This window comes from Coturnix japonica, chromosome 7 (genome assembly GCF_001577835.2).
Source record: "Coturnix japonica isolate 7356 chromosome 7, Coturnix japonica 2.1, whole genome shotgun sequence".
NCBI classification, from domain to species: domain Eukaryota; kingdom Metazoa; phylum Chordata; class Aves; order Galliformes; family Phasianidae; genus Coturnix; species Coturnix japonica.
Window position 1 is genome coordinate 20,488,185 of NC_029522.1, and position 17,176 is coordinate 20,505,360.

At 43.2% G+C, this 17,176-nt stretch overlaps 2 protein-coding genes across 3 annotated transcripts in view; one reads left to right on the top strand and one right to left on the bottom strand.

Moving 5' to 3' along the window:
* Window positions 1-10,883, bottom strand: part of SLC49A4 (solute carrier family 49 member 4) — a 59,870-nt gene extending 48,987 nt beyond the window's left edge. Inside the window, exon 1 of the mRNA XM_015868681.2 lies at window positions 10,400-10,883. Within this exon, the coding sequence (XP_015724167.1) occupies window positions 10,400-10,769 (370 nt within the window). The 5' untranslated portion in view covers window positions 10,770-10,883. The remainder of the gene's footprint in view (window positions 1-10,399) is intronic.
* Window positions 10,884-10,913: 30 nt separating this feature from the next.
* HSPBAP1 (HSPB1 associated protein 1) overlaps window positions 10,914-17,176 on the top strand; it is a 30,980-nt gene continuing 24,717 nt past the window's right edge. For both annotated transcript variants that reach the window (XM_015868677.2, XM_015868678.2), the window contains exon 1: window positions 10,914-11,067. In XM_015868677.2, coding sequence (XP_015724163.1) covers window positions 11,031-11,067 — 37 coding nt within the window. In that variant the 5' untranslated portion in view covers window positions 10,914-11,030. The remainder of the gene's footprint in view (window positions 11,068-17,176) is intronic.

Sequence of the window (17,176 nt, forward strand, 5' to 3'; positions counted from 1 at the left end):
GAATTTAACATACATGAAGTAACTTTTACCTTTGGTTCCAGCAAGCAAATCATTGAGCTCCTGTTTTTCACAATGTTTCTTTGGTCCTGGAACTGTTTTTGTGTGTCTTGCCCAGACACCTTCCTCATCCTCTTTAAGATGTAAGCATTTTCCCCTTGAATACTAATGCTTCATTCTGCAGGGAGAGTCTGTTCCTTTTCCTCCTTAATGTGTGGCTCGTGTTTATCCACATTAGAACAAATCTGAGATAAACTGCTCACCTCATCAGGCAATTCTGAAAGCTCTGCACAGAAGTCCCTACTTCACGTTCATCTACTGCTCTAGAAATTTCTGCATTTTAAATGACATCCCAGCCAAATTACACTAATTGCTGTGCCACTTACTCTCACTATGTTGTTTCTATCAATAATTTTAATCACGCCAAAGGTAATAATAAAAGGTCCCTCGCTGTTAAATACAGTGAACAAAACTTCTGTTCCGCTTGCACTTCACCAGACTGAGTAATGTCAGTGAGGATGATCAGCTGCAATCCTCCTTCAGAAAAACTGCCCTTGCAACAAGCAGTACAATTCTCCAAAGGAAAGAAGCTTTACACTGACATAGAAAGACTTCATAGCTGAGATGAGGTCCCACTCTTTCCTTCTAGCTAATGGAACAAACTTGAAAAAAGAAAAATCAGGCCTGATGTAGATTCCACAAAAGCATTTGATTGCAAAGGAGCATAAATTGTGTTTGGAAACTCAGAGGAAAACAAATATGCTCCCAAGAATAGCATCATCTGCACTGGAAAGCATTACAAACTGAACTAATCACAAAGATTACAAGCAAGAGAGAACAACAAGGTTATATCTAAGTCATCAAAAATTGCTCCTAGTTTGGTAGCTTAAGTGTAATGAGGTGCTCTTACGCACAAACTGGATCTCCTTTCTCTGCCTCTATGGTGCTGATGTCCTGTTCTTCACAAGCTGTGTTTTCAAAACCAAACTGAAGCCAAGCGTTTCCATCTGTTTCCCTGGTGTTACGTGGCACTACAAAAATAGCATCCAAATCTTGCCTAGAAGTCCTAAACCTTTTAATTTAGGACTTGTTCTGGAATGAAAATAAAGTAAACTCTCAGGAACTTCATTCACACATTTTGTGAGACAGCTGACAGAACCATTCCAGTATGAAATAGTAAAAAACAAGCTCAATCATATATGACCCACTTGTACCAAATTAGACCCAAATCTACAGTTAGCCCCACCCAGCCTTATTCTAGGTCACAAACTGACTTCTTCCAATATGAATCCCACAGCACAGCCCAGGTCCACTTCTCATGGTAGGATGACACGGCAAAGGGATTCTGCCAGACACCATGCTCCAATTCCTGTCTGACAAGAATAGTAGGTACATTCTGATCCCTAAACAGAATATGTTCTAGAACTCTCCTCAAGTGTAGACATGGGAGAAAGATTTTCAGAGGGAAAAATTCTCTTTATGATTTCTTATAGTTGTTTTAACAAAATCTGCCAGCAGCAGCAGTCATCCAGGCTATCAGAAGGAGTTTGAAATCTCCTGTAAATGCATTTGTTTCATCACATATATGTTCTCCAAATAAACTCTGTAGGTATGAATACAGCAACTTCAAATAAAATAATGCCTCAGGATCAATGTAGATCTTCTAGTCAAGGTCAGAAAGACAGACGAGCCACCGTGCCAAAAGTGGAGCCAACAGCAATAACGAGAACCCACAGGGAAGTCCCTATTAACCAGGAACATACAACAGGGCAGGGGCAAACTCTGACCTAAAGATAACACTGTAAGCATCTTGGGAAAAACCCCAACAGAATTAAGAGTCAAAGTGTAAGATTTGGCCACTGAAGTATTTCAGATAGAAAATGGTCGGCTTCAAGGAGAACAGCTGAACACGTAACAACTACAGTAAATGCAGAAAACGCTAGGACAGAACTGTGAGAAGCAAAGCTGAACATCATGCCATTGAGTTACTATGACAATCACACAACCACCTTCCCAATTCTCAAGTTGTGGCATCTCTATGTGTATTCTGATCGGTAAGAACCTAAGATGACATACTTACATTCTAACCACACAGCTCCTTTCCGATTCATACTCTAACGACTCTTCTTGCTTTAAGGTATTTCCATTCCCCCCTCCCTTTGCTTTCACTGAATCGTATTAGAATCATTATCGTTCACCTTACTCTTACAGACTTAACTTACAAATAAAGCATTGAGTTGAATGGTATCCACCTACAGATCAAAACACTGATTTCAGAACTGATTTTAGTCTCTCAATTAAAATACCTCCTGTTTTTAAAGCTATGTTTCTTGGCTTCGTAGAAGCCAACTATTTTAGCTGCTTATTGATATTATGCATTTTACTATAGAGAGTCCTCATTCTACCCACAGCTCATCCAAGTGAAACAAATATTCCTTAACCCTTGCACGGCACCATGGAAAGCACTGGCTTGGGACAGTGGGATCTGCTTTCCTCCTCATGCGCCTTCTTAAATTGTGTAGGCAACTTATCTACTCACTCGGTTTTCCCTTCTGCCTTATTTATCCAGACTACAAGCACACGGAAACAGGAGCCGGTCCCACAATCAGTACCACAGCAGCTGCTAAGACAGGTCTGCTCTTTATCTGGATGCTAGGATGCAATAAAAACAAGAACTGAGCGCTTTCTAAGACTACATGTAGCTCACATAGGAACATTTAAGAGGTGTTCTTTCTTCCTTAACCTCAGCCATCAGCTTTCTGTTCTCAGCCCCAATACTTATTGGGGCATGAAGACATGGGTGAGTTGTTTAATCAGTTCTTTCCATTTGATTAATTGAAAAGCAACATAAAGGGGTGTGTATGGATGTGCACATGAGCATACACATAAAGGGACACAAAGCAACTGACACAAACAGGTAGCAATACAGTTGGAGGGCTAAAGCTCATCATTAATTTTGAAGCTACATCATAGACGTTCATTAACAAGTTGAGAGAACATACAAGATAACAAGCCTTCAGTGCAGCTCTCACTGCTGCGTTCCTGGACAAATTCTGACAATCTAAGCCATTTCAGCACTGAACAAGGGGGAATAAACTTGTCTTTTCTCTACCCTCTCATTTCAAGCACTCCCAATTGCACAGCAGGCTTAATTACCATGCAGCTAACCATAGAGCCCTACCTGTGGAGACAGGGAAGAAAAAAAAGGCTCTCTTGTACACATCTATCACAGATGTTCTGTCATTATCTTAGTGACACTTGTCCACAACACCCAATGATGCATGAAATTCTTCATTTTGAGAGATAGAGGCATTTTGCTTTGCCAGGATGGAGCAGAAAGAAGCACCCAAGCAGCAAGGATTGGCAGCCACACTAAATACCACCCAGCCGATCTACTAAGAGAGACACTAAGTGCAAAGCTTCTGCTCTTTGTTGTCCCTGCTTTGAGTCAGGAATGAAGAGACATAAGATCCTTGACAGTGTAATATCTAGGCATGGCCTTGTGTCTGCACGGAGGTCACTGGAGTCAGCATTTGACTTTCCTGTGTGTGAATATATTCAACGTTTCAAGATCTGAACGGACCACAAACAATTTAGGGTACATAACTCAGACTAAAATCATCACAAAGGACACCTTTTGTTTGGGGTACTGTAGTAGGTCTGAAATTCACTACATTTCAAAAGCTCCTGATTAGTTCTCTAGGTTCCTGTCATTCATCAATTACAATTTACGAACTCCACCCCCCTGTATATTGAAAAGTATCCAAATAAACGTTTCTAGGAGCAACTGGAATTGAAATCTTGTATTCCAGAACACCAGCAGACTTTGCAAAAAGCAGAAGACCTCTCACTTTCACAACACATCATTCCCGCAAGCTGAGTCACACGGATTTCCAGCTTTAGAAAGAGGAAAAAGCCTAAAAATCTTCTCTATAATAAATCTGCATGAGAAAGCTTAATTTGTAGCTTTTGAAGAAGTTGGGGCATTGATCATATGCTTCTGCATAACAGTTATAGTTTCAGCATGACTACAGAGCTACAGTAAGCACACATGTGAGGAGCATTTAAAAGAAAAAAACTAACAAAAACAGGGCAGGAAATGATAGAAGAGCTCTGAATGTGACCAATTAGAGAAAGGTTAAGCAAGCCACAATTTCCTTTGCCCTAGGATTATAACGAAAGAAGTGACAGAGGACAACGTTCTGGTGTTTTCCCATTTTCAGCCCCAGCTATAGAACACTTTCCAGAAGCAGCGTACAGCCAGACAGGGCAGCCACATGCACCCAGCTCACGCCGCTGTCATGTGGCTATGCATCCTTCGTCCCCAAAACCACACCAAAAGGAAGGGCTGCATTTCAGCAGAGCAGCAGGCACAGATCTGTGATATCTGTGGGGCCCTAGGGAACACAGCAAGCTGGTCATGTCCATGGGGCCTTGAGGAAAGGGAGCATAAAGGGACTGCTCAACAAACTCTTCTGGCAGGCACGGCACTACCGGGATGCATCCTGCTTTAAGGTTTGGCCAACACAGAGCACCAGGCCCTTGTTAAACAGAAAGGAAAAAAGGGGCATTTATATTTAAAGAGACTCCCCAATCTGTTTTTCATGAGCTTTTCTGAAGCAAGTTCATAGAAGATGTGTTTCTTGATCCATGGATGTGCAGAGAACTCAGGACATGATACAGGCACCTTTCAGCCCCTCTGTCCGCTGCCGGCAAGCCAAGTCATGCTCAACATCTCTCTCACCCACATGGAAGAAGCTCAGAATGATTTTTCTTTTTGCCTCCTATTATTTTGCCTCCTCATACCCCAGCCCCACTGCTCCCTTCTCTCTGCTACCACTGCAGCAGCCAAGAAGCATGAACAGAGAACAAAGACAACAGGAACCACTTTGAGGTCGTAGCATAAAGAGGAATGATTGTGGAAGTATGGCTCAGAGCAGAGACTGGGGTGATACCAGCAGAAAGATACCTCCAGGAGTGGACATCTGCCTGCAGCCCTGATTGATACTTCCCAATCAATCCAGCCCATCAGGAAGCAAGAAAAGTGCTGCTGACAATCAAGCTGGTTTTGCTACGACGAATCATAGCGGTGTCAAGTTAATACAACTCATCAGATCCTAATTAAACCATTCTATGTTGCTAATCACTCCGTATCTCAAGTGATCTTTTGGAGCACGTCTCATTCCAATGAAGGTGGTCCAATCAATTTTCTAATGAGTCCTCACTTCTGCAAACACTCGCACAAATGCTCTGTGGACTTTCACTGCAGCCACAGCACATAAAATTAAGCAACAAACACTAAGTTGGGTTCGGTCTTCCATTTCTTCTGATGGCGCAGAGAAAAAACACATCTACACAGACACATGCACTCATAGCAACTCATCAAAATAAGTTTTGTATAATCAAGCTGATCAAATATCAACTCTAGTGGGATTTACCTACGCTCAGCTCTTTAATTGCTTCTTTCATCTTTCCGCACAGAAAAACAACACTTCATCTCATTCCTTCCAGGATTTGTTAGTTTAGGAAAATTAACCCCTTTCACAAAATTTGATAGGTTTGGATCATTCTCACTTAGGAGACAAAGAAATACGTGCTTCTCAAACCATGAAGTGGAGCATTTCCACAGGACAAGAGAGAACAGGACAAAAGCACTAAATGCACATTTAGCTTCCATTAAAACTGAAAGAGCCTTCTGCTGCTCTTGCTGGCCTTAGCAAGACCTCTGCCATTAGCACAAAAGCTACTGAGCAGAGTCAGTTCCAAAAAGCATACTCTTCATAACCTAAGCAAAGTTCAGTTGAATGCCATTACACCATGCTCTCCTTTCTATTGGGTCTTTATCACTCTGCCCATATTTTTGCACCTATAAGCTTCCCCATGGGTTTTTATGTCCTATAGGCTGTACTGATCATCCAGAACCATGGTGTGTGTATAAACCATTTTTATTCTCAAAGTGCGTAAATCCTTTTAGTTTGATCAGACCATATTACATGTAAGTTTTACAATCTTGCACCAGGTCTTATCCTGGGAATTCTTAGTCAAGGCTCACATTTGACCTGTGAATGATCAAATTGGTCATTCTGAAATACTGCCTCTATACCTTGCAGTCATACATCTGAGATCAGAAAAGTCTGTTTCTGAGATCATAGCAAAAGGGAGCTGAAAATGTGCTTCTTTGCCACAAGATGAAAACTTTCCAGCTTTTAAAGTCTGAAAGCCTTTAAAGGCTCATGAGTCATTTGCTGTTGCCCTTCTGTTCTCCCAGACTCCATGTACTTATGATCACCTGGGACACTACAGAACTGTAAGTACTGCCATAAAAAGCCAGCACCTTGTTGCAAGTGTCATCATGGAAAGTATTTCACATTGCCCACTGACAGTGATATGAGACTAACAGCAACGAGACCTGCTGCAACTTATTGAAATTATTAGCAGCATGCTCCAATCTATATTTACTGTCACATGGTCCAAGAGCCTGAATAACAGATCAGGACCCTGAGATACCAAGCACGATGTAAACGCCTCATGGAAAGATAATCTTCCCCATCTGCTGGTTTCACTTAGACATTTGTAAATCCAGTGGCCCCTGGAACTGCTCTCCACTTACTCCCCATACTCAGCTCCACATCACTCAAAAATAGAAGGCATTTCACAAACATCCCCTGGGTGACTAGGGATAAGCTGTTCACCTGAAGCCGTCTTCCTTCTGTCCCAGTGACCCTGGATGTGAATTAGAGCAGTCAAAAGCCCTAAAAGCCAGATCAGCTTTTGCACCTGTGCAGCACAAAGTGACAATGCAGGAACTTCATGTATGAGGGCTACTATACAGAATTCTATCTGTTCATTGTGCGTAGCTTATTTAGTACAAAGAACAGTTATTAAGACCTTCTTACATGAGTAAGGCCCGATTTACTACTCTCATTCAATATTCATTACGATTTTGTCAGACTGTATTAAAGGATTTAACCTCAAAATTCCCTGGTGAAAGAAGTAAAAACTATCAAAAGCTTCAAAGGACTGAACCAGAAACCTGAATGATATGTGAGACAGCAGAGAAACCAGGAGCTTGATATTCAGAAAAAGTAGAGTTATTTATACAAGTAAAAACATTAATGGCTTCAAAATGAAGGCCAATCTCCACCAGGAAATAAAAGTTACATTATTGAAATTTTCTCTCCATTTTATAATTTAATCACTAGGATAACAATACTGGGCAAATTTAATTTGAGCCAAAAAAAGCGACTAAGAATATCTATACAATCCATGTAAGTGTATACCACTGCACAAAAAAAGGACCAGGAAATAAATTACATTTCACTTTTAGCAGTAATAAGCAACGTTTATTCAAACTCGATACAGGATAAAACTGTATTCCAAAAGTTAATGAAAAAGATCGCTATTCTATTAAATTAGTTTAATGTAAATTATCGTGAATTATTTCCTTCTTCATTGCCTATTCTTGATTACATGGGAACATTATGAAGACTGATATATATTATTTCTGTGTTTCACACTGTAACTATGAACTTAGCTCAGAAGAGGACCAGTGGACCAGATACATAAGTATTTAGGCTTTAGTTTTCAAGAGGAGTTGAGAGATATAAACACCCTAATGGACCTGTACCCATGTTTAGAGTTCCCAGGAAATACTCCAGGCACAAAACATCCTCAGCCACTCGAGCATCGGGTGACAAGCTGGAGCTAATTTTAACCTTGTAAACACCAGGGATCCATCCAACAGCACACTGAAATCATTTCCCATTTAATTTAATTCATACTGATTCTCTGAAGATAATTATTATTTTAAAAGGGCTCCCTTGCCCTATTGCTAAAGGAAACATACCCAGCGTGACATTTTGCTCCGCAGCACACTCGCTTCTTGACCTTTCGTTATCAAGAAACAAACCAACAAGAACAATAAACCCCCCCACACTTCAAAATGGCATATAATGAAAAACAACATTAGCAAACATAATTCCACCTTTCAACATGCAGACAGCCCAGTTCAGGACCAGGAAACATTATGGATACCACCTCTGCCCCATGACAGCACCCTAAAAAACAGAGTTTGTAAAGCTGCTGCCAGCCTCCCAAGGCAGAGGCCATAGTGCTACAGGTGTGTGCTCAGGCAGGGGAACAGGGTCAACCCCAAAGAACTTCCAGGTGCGAGATGTGAGCCCTGCTAAGTGTCTGAAAACTAATATATTTCTAAGAACACGAGCCCAGCAACATTACGAACACTCTCCATTTTGTAAGAGCCAGGAAATCACTCCAGGTCTACAGGAGAACACATCTGACGGGTCAAGATGGGGAAGGTCACAGAAGAAAAAAGCCCTTACAGGTTAAGAAACAAACAAACAAAAAAGCATAATGTGAGCATCCCAGAGCCCTGCTATTCAAAATACATGACCAATGGTTGCTTCTTTAGCACATCTTTTGCTACATATAAATGCTGCCGTCTTCTCCCCCCAGGGATACCCTATGCTTCTCTTAAAGTTGTGCTACAGCTGAATCCCACAGTCCAAGAAAGGCCTCTACAAGTCACGCTGTTTGCATGCCCACTGAGAAATACTCAACCTTTCAACTTGAACTTCATTAAAAGGGGGGGAAAAAAAGAAACATTTCCATTTCAAGCTATGCGGCACACTGAACAACTGAAAGACCAAGAAGATAAACACTTTTGGACTTGATCTGAAGCATCGTAACACCAACACACTTCTCTTACAGCAGGCAGCTCTGTACTGATACCTGGCAGATCCACCTCTGACTGTGAAGCACAGGACTATCTAAAAGCAGAACCTCCTCTCACAGACCCTGACGTGCATCATCCACAGTGTCATACTTCCAATACATGCCAGGTTTTAAGTGTTGACACTTCACAAATACATCTTTTTCCTGACAGTTTCTTTACTAGCTAACTCCAATGACAGATGATTGAAGCCCAGAGAGTAAACGGTGCTGTCTCTCTGTATTTTTGGTACGGAGAGTAAATTCAGTCTAACGACAAGCACTTGTACCCCTAAGCAAGTGAAATACAGTATTGCACTTCACTGGAGAAGTTTTACCTAACATCCAGCCTGCTCCATCAGCACAGGTTCAAGTTCAGTTTCGTTTCCTTCCCAACACAAGCATAGCTGTCATTTTCATCATAAAAAATAACTAACTTGAATTTCAAGATAATTAACAACACTGTTATTGTTATTGCAATGCCTAAGTAGGCACTGTTGGCTTAAGCTTGATTTGCTTGAGCAATGGCAGTAGAGCCACCATGGGCTCATTTGGAGGATGTGTTTTCAGCCCAATAGATTTCATTCCCCCAGTGTCACTTCAATTTTAGTGAAAGCAATTCCAGCCTCAAAGCAAGAGCCTTCTCAGCTGTATCTTTGCTCCCTCCCTTCACTATACACAAAGGCGCTATTAAACCCTACATAAGCCGAATGAGCTACACTTAGCACCTCCTGACAGGGACCTGTTTAAACTAGAATCAAAAGACTGAACACTTTTGTTGATTTAGGCCTAGAAGCTCAAACCTGCACGCATTGTTTGTCTCATCACCTCAGTGATCCCTAGGGTGAGTGGGCACAAACTCCATGGGTTGTGCAGAAGCTATCCAAATATAAATGGGTTCATCAAGATACAGCAGTCACCATGAGATGATCTAAGAGGTCTTTTCCAACCTCAAACATTCTAAGATTCTACGTGATCATCATTTCACAGCATATGAAATCACGGAATCATACAACCAAGGAGGTTAGAAATGACCTCTAAGACCATCTACAATACAACCGCCCCCCACCACCAATACAGCCCACCAACCACGTTTCAGTGCCACATCTCCATATATACTGAACACACCTCCAGGGATGGTGACCCCACCACCTCCCTGGGCAGCCTATTCCAACACCTCACCACTCCTTCTGAGAAGAAATGTCTCCCAGTATCCAGCCAGAACCTTCTCAGGCACAACTTGAGGCCATTCCCTCTCACCCTACTGCTAACTTTAAACAAACACAAGCCTAACAGCTGACTGCCAGAACACAGAGATGTTGGTGCCGCCGTTTCCAGGGCAAACACCTACAAGCACGCCAGAGTGCAGAGACCAATACCTCAACATGAAGTTAAAGCTCCATAATGACTCCAAGTTCTGTAACATCTCCAAACACCATCCTCACAAACTGCTTTGGACATACCTACGCGTGTGCTGTGCCCCTAAAGCATCACTCCGGTGTCCCATTAGACCCATGCCAAGGCCTCACCGAGCACACCTCACCTCCACCTGCAGCTCTGCGCTGCCCCGCCCGGCCCACAGGCTCACAGCAAAGGCCAAGGCCGCGTCCCCGCCTGACCCTGCCGAGGCGAGATCCCACGTGCCGGGTCCACCGCCCCCCGCCGCGCTCACCCTTCTTGTCCATCAGCCACATGAAGAAGAAGCAGGGCACGAAGCCGATGGGCCCCCAGAAGACGAGCAGGGCGATGTCCCAGCCGCTGAAGCCGAAGGCCAGGCGGGCCGAGTTCTGGATCGGGCCCCAGCTGTTCCACACCAGGCCCTGCGAGAAGCCCAACAGCGAGAAGAGCAGCAGCACCAACCACCGCCTCCCGTACACACGGCCCGCGGCCGGGGCCAACCGCCGAACCGGCACCGGCACCGGCAGGGCCGGGCCCCCCGCCGTGCCCCGAGGCTGCGGCCGCCGCTGCTGCGCTGCCTGTGGGGGCGGCGGGGGCCGCAGGAGCGGCTGCCGCTCCTCCTCGCTGCTCCAGCCTAAGCCCATCTGCCGGGGCGCAGGGTGAGGGGCCGCAGACGCCCGCACTTGAAGCTGCCCCGGCCCGGCACAGCCGCATGCGCGGTCGGGGAGGGCCGGCGGCCGCCTCCTTCCTCCGGCGGCGAGGGGAGGAGGAAAGCGGCGCCGCGGAGGGGAGCGCGACCGGGGGACGCCTCGCGGGGCCGCTCCGCGCCGGGCTGGGCCCGCCTGGCCGTCGGTGAGGGCGGTGCCGCGGGGCGGCCGCCGGGGAGGGAAGGGAGCCGGAGCAGCATGGCCGGGGAGCACAGCGGAGGCCCCGCCGCGCCCGGTAGGTGCCCGCCGGCCCGGGGCTGCGGCCCTGCTGGGCAGGAGACGCGGTTGGTTTGGCTTGTGTGCTGTGCGGCGGCGCACTGAGGCCTGGTGTTGGTTATGGCTGTGCCCCGGCTCCCAGACTCGCAGTTACTCTGGAAGGCCAGGCCTCGTCTTAATTCCGAATAACATCCGTTTGTTTCATGCCAGAAGACAAGTACATTAAGACTTGAAGGGGTCTGTTTTGCACTTGTCCCTATTAGTACCTAAAAGTGCATGGGATGGATGGAGTGCATCTAAATGGGTGTCTGTGCCTCGCAGCTGTCAGAGCCATGCTGTTGTGGAGCGGATAAAAATCAGCTATGGACCGAATTGGAATAAAAACCCCACCAGGGTTTGGTTACAGCCTGCACATAAATCCATTTTAAAAGAATTCAGATGAATGTACCGCCGTGTGAGCTGCTCTGAGCTCATTAGGAACTATTATCGTTTAAACAGGCTGAGGTATATGTTCATTTAATTAGGTTGTATGAGTATTTATCTGTATATCTACCATCTGCACTTGTCATAAAATTAATGGCTCATACGCTGCGCAGTGCTTCGTCTTCCCTTAAAAAGTGACGTATTTCAGTTTGGCTCACGAAGGAATTCTGTCACAGAGATTGGTTTGATAAATGCCCGTGTGCTTAATTGGGAAGAGCTAAATGGTGGGAGCCACGCGGGCTGGGTTTAGATGCAGTGCTAATGCTGTAATTCTGATGATACATTGGCAGCGCATGACTGAAATTCAGCCATCGTGCCCAACCCGTGGCTCTGCAGCTAAAACCACATACCCCCATAAACACCCCCTCTGCCTCCCCCCAGAAAACCCAAACATACAGGCGTTGCATATTGTTTAGCCCACCCAGCTCTGTTTGCTGGACTGCAGGTCCATTGAGGAGCTGCTGCAAACATTAAAGGTGGGAAAAGGAAACGCGTATCAGCTGAAATCATCAGAAATGTGATCAAAATCAAATCCTTTTAAGGAAAACAAATAAAGTTTGTGCACAAATAAATGACAGAGGAATGTAAAGACAAACTCAAATTCAGGCTTGCTATGTACAACTATGTTGACCAAAATAAAATACAGTAAAAGTACTGGATGAGGTTCAGCCTTGATTATGACTGATGTGTATTCTGTAGTGTGTTGGGGTTCCAAGACAGATTAATTCCCCCGTTTTGCTGGGCAGTCTTTATACATTACTGCTTCAGTAAGTTCAGCCCATGCCAAAACGTTCTCTCCATTTAAAATGGCCATGTTAGTACTGTAATTGAATTGATTTGGTGGCGTTGTGCCAAAGACAAAGTGCTGTCATTTGCAGAAGTAAACAAAGTGGAAAAATGTTTTTCTCTGGACATTTTTCAATTAACTGTAGTAATTATAGTGGTGTCTTGGTTATTCCAGTAGCAGAAATAAGGAAGGGGAGGCTTTGTAGTATTCTTTAACTGCAAAATGTGCCTCTTGCCTCAAATACCTGCATAGAAAAATGAAAACTCGAATATAAGCAGGATAATTCTTTGATAACTTATCTAAGTCACTTCACCATCTGACAGTTTTAAAGGTATTTTGGCTCATGCATGAGCCAGCAGGAGAGGGAGGTTTCTGAGAAGCTGACAGAAGAAAGGGGGCATTAAAATAGACTTGGAAAATCTCCGTTTATTTACTATTGAATTAATCGTGTTTTGAATAATTTATTTTAACTGCCTGGTTCAAAATCGCTCCATCTTTCTCATAGCTTTACAACCCATATGCAGATCTTTCAGTCACGGCCTGACCTTTTCTGTTCCAGCTATTTAATTAACACAGCGTAATATTCTGTGTGAATTATTCTTGTTTGCGGGATATGGTACTATTTAAATTTGTTAATGTAAAGGAGCAGTGCATTGTTGATAAACTGTTGGAAACCAAATTAGCTTTATCTTGCAGTGAGCTGATTGCATTATTTCACTCATGGGCATAATACTTCTCTAAATATGCTAATTTCACTCTTTTCACCGTGTGGTGACATTTTTACTGTTCTCATTACTGACATTTGTAATATGTGGGGTGGGGAATTTTTTTTTATTTTTTATTTTTTTTTGCTTTAATCTCATTATAATGTAGCTAAAGAGATTTGAATATTATCAGATGGAGTGCACGTATTACTCAGGCAAGCGGAAAGGTTATTTCATCTCCTGGCCCAGAACCTAAATGCCTTTAACAGGACTTGTGTGGACTTAGGGCTTCTAGATCAAAAACTGTGATACGGAGCACCATCCCGGTTATCAGTCACACAGCCACAATAGCATATCCATCAGTGGGCACCTCCATTTCAAACCTGAAAGCACCCAAGGTGGTTGCATCTCCATATTCATGCCTACCTGCCTATATCCAGCTAAAACCCTCTGGAATTTGTCTTAAGAGGAGCTGGTAGCCTCTAGCTGTGATAGACTTGTAGTGATGGGAAAAAATTACATGGCTGAAGCTGTTAGAGCTGCCAATTGCTCATCCCATCCCTGAGGCACACCTGGCTGATCCATTTGTGAATTGGCATCCGGACTGTGCTGCCTTCAGCTTGTCTTCGTAAAGATAAACTGAAGGCTTTGACACATTTGTTGTAACCCTGAGGCATCTGGGGAGCCTAATTCGGCTTAAACACTCCTATCACGTAGTGGTTAAACTGAGCAGTCCAGGAGGGTGTCCTCCCTGTGAGGAAACTCCAAATATTTTGAATAATTCCCTCTGGTATCCAAAAAGAGGCCTGTTTTCCAAGGATTTCCCTCAACTTCTAGGCTTTGGTTGGAGTTGTGACAGTGTGGTGTCAGAGTTCTCATACATAGCACTTGAGCAGCAGAGAGATGCAATGGTTCTCTTCACGTTCTGCCCTTGTACAAACCTTTGAAGATTTATATAGACAAATCTTGTCCTTCCCTCATGTAGTTTTGACATTTCCTTCTGCTCTGTTTTTGGCTTGTTTTGGGCATCTTCCAGTCTGCAAGCTGTACCTTTCAGCATCTTTCTCACCTTTCACTGAGAAGTAGCTAGACTTACAGCTCTACAGTCACCCAATGATTCCTTTATACACTGAGACAAAATGTTTTTATTACTTCCTTATTTTGTTTTGTTTTTCTGCTATCTAAAAGAAAGGAAAATACAGAAGCTGAGCAGTTTTATTCTTCAATTCAACTATCCATATTTTCCAGTAGATATTCATTTATACCTTTAGTCTGGAGGCTGTGTGTATCCACACTGTACAGTGACCATTGCAGGGGAGTCAGATTCAAGTCTTGGGTATTTTAGGGAGGTTATGTGGGAGCAGAAGCTCAGAGGACCGTGGTCCCAATGTTCTTTCACTTTATTCAGAGCTCTAAGTAACTGCAGACATCAATAGGAGATTTTGCATCTCACGGCTGCAGTAGGGAAATCCAACTCTTAAGACTGATGATTTCGTGTCTTTCTGAAAACCTGAGAATGATGGAAATGAGCTGGGTCACATCAGGATGCCAGGCCTGATTTGGGAATACTGGGTGAAAAACTCCACATTTTCTTCAGCTGGGACAGCCTTAGTATTGATCTCATAATCTCTCATGCAGCAAGAAGAGCTGGTCGTTTTGCTGGCCACTGGTCTGTGCATTGTGTCACTGCTGAATGTGTTTCTCATTTCTGATCAGACTTTGTCATTGTTCTCCTGTTGTCTCACACCACAGCAGCAAGGAGTCACTTAGCCCTGCTGCAATGATCTCAGCATTAGGGTGTTTGCATATGCAGAATTGTGTTGTCTGGCCAGTCACACACAGCTGTCATACAATAGATATGCTGTGACACCACTAACAACAGCTTGTTGTATTGGAAATTTGTGAAAGGAACTTTTTTCAGAAGAAACAGACTTTCATTCATGTTGATTATTTATATTAAGAAACCTATCTAATGTTAATGAAAAGTTACGATCGAACATTAAGTTACAAGAAAGGTAAATAGCAACTTACAACAAAGGTTCAGCTGATTTCTGCTTGCTTTAGCCATGCCAAAAGAAATAGTCTAAACAGACGTAACAATAGCCATGCTTTCTGCTTTACGTTCCTGTAATATTGGCAGTCCCAGAATCTCATAACCCCATTCATGCACAATAGTGACTGTGTACTTAGAAACTTTCGGAAGGTTCACATGGTGAATCTTCCCAGTTTCTTTCAATGTAATAATTGACGTGATTCCAAAGTTATTCCTTCAAAGATATAATTTCATTTGGGCAATTATAAATCTAAAGGACTCTAGTTGGGAATTAATCAGAATGTGCATCCTATATTTTCTAATGAAAGCATCGTGTATACTTCTGTCATACCCTTTTGTCCCATTCTAAAGGGTCAGTTGCATTATTGACTACTTACAGGAAAAGCGTGTTATTAGAACACTATTGATTATCATTAATACAGTATAGATGCTAGTTCTCTGATGCACTAGTTCCAATCATAATGTTATGTTCAGTTTTGCATTACATTTTTCACCTATTAGGAAGGTTGTGAAAACCATCTATGAGTGCCTGTGAAGTACTGGGAAGAAATAGCTGTGCTACCAAATTTGCCCAACAGCAGATGATTTCCACGCCAAACAGGCAGAAAGGTGGATCAATAGTAGCTTGGCTTAAGAAAGAAGTCAGCCCTGTTGGGTAAACTCTTTTGTATCCTGATGGAAGGCGCTGGCTGAAGGCCACGGTCTTTTCTTTCAAAAGCAAATGAAATTCAATTTGTCTGACAAGTGCTGCAGTCTCATTATGCTTCCTTACGCTTTCAGCAATTTTGCCAATAAGATGCATACAAAGTTCATTGCAAATATATTTAATATCACTTATCTCAATTGTATGTCTTTTCATTTTCCTCATTTGGGGGGATGGGGAGGAGAAGAGGGTATTTGAAATGCCAGAGATGCAGGCAGGAGTTACAAGGACAACAGGGGAGAGGAAGGCATTTCTTGTACTAGAGGAGACCAAGAGAAGTGAGGTGCATTCAGCACCTTGTAAACTTTGGACAGATAAAACTGCTTTCTAGAAGTGCAGTACAAGGGAGCAGAAGAAACAGGGCAGAAGCTTTCTAGGAAGAGACCTAGGGGATATAGGAAGGAATTTCTTAAGTGCATGATCTTGGAGTGGGCATTTCCTGCCAGTGTTTTCAGTGTTCTGCCTCATACTCCATCCCTAAGAAGGCTGGTATCTATTCCCTTTTCTATATCTTAAGGATGGTTTGTGGTTTGAGGGCACAGCCCATGCTCTTATCTCCATGTCTTGAGTCACATGGGCTTATTGTAAGAAAAAATGAGATGCTGCAGCAGGGCTGATGCAAACACAGCTTCCTCTGCACTCCCAGAACTTTCCTGAGATAGATAGCCTGATCTTTTATTTTGTTCCCTTTACTCAGAGGAGAACAAGGAAGGGTGTGCTTCCTTCAGGCTACCAGAGGAAGCTGTAGGTGCCTGTCTTACCAGTGCAGAAGGGTGTTTGACCGGTCTGTCCTGATCGTCTCCATGTAACAGCTATCCTGCCGGAAGCAAAATATTCATGCAAATCTAGTTTTGATGCCCCTGGGCTGAGCTACCTGTGCAGCGCTGCTATACCCAGAATCAAAAGTAATAGTGGTCAGCCATAAGTGGTCAGGAAGAAGTACCTAAATGTTTGTTTAATGTCTCCTGAAAACTACTTGTATATACTTAGTTTGCCCAGATAAGTCTGATTATAGTACAGAACGTTGCAATCACATGCAGATTGTTTTCACTTACAGCTTTAATATACTGAGAAATCATTAAGTCTGACCTCCAAGCCAAGTCAGCTTCTCTTTGAGGAATTTTGCCATCCCCCATTCCTTCCTGTTGGATTTGCAAGACTGGAAGTTAGATTGCTTGAGTGACCTGACTGCTCTGCATTAACCCCTTCAAAATGTCATTTTTTTTTCCTTGTAATATTTTATACATCCTACTTTTTAAATTTAATTTAATTTTTATATATATATTTTTTAAGTAATGGGGATGATGAAGCATTACAGATTTGAAAGGGGGGGGGGGGGGGGAAGCATTTCACAATGCTTATACTAAATATTACCAGGATTTCCTTGCACTTCCTCTT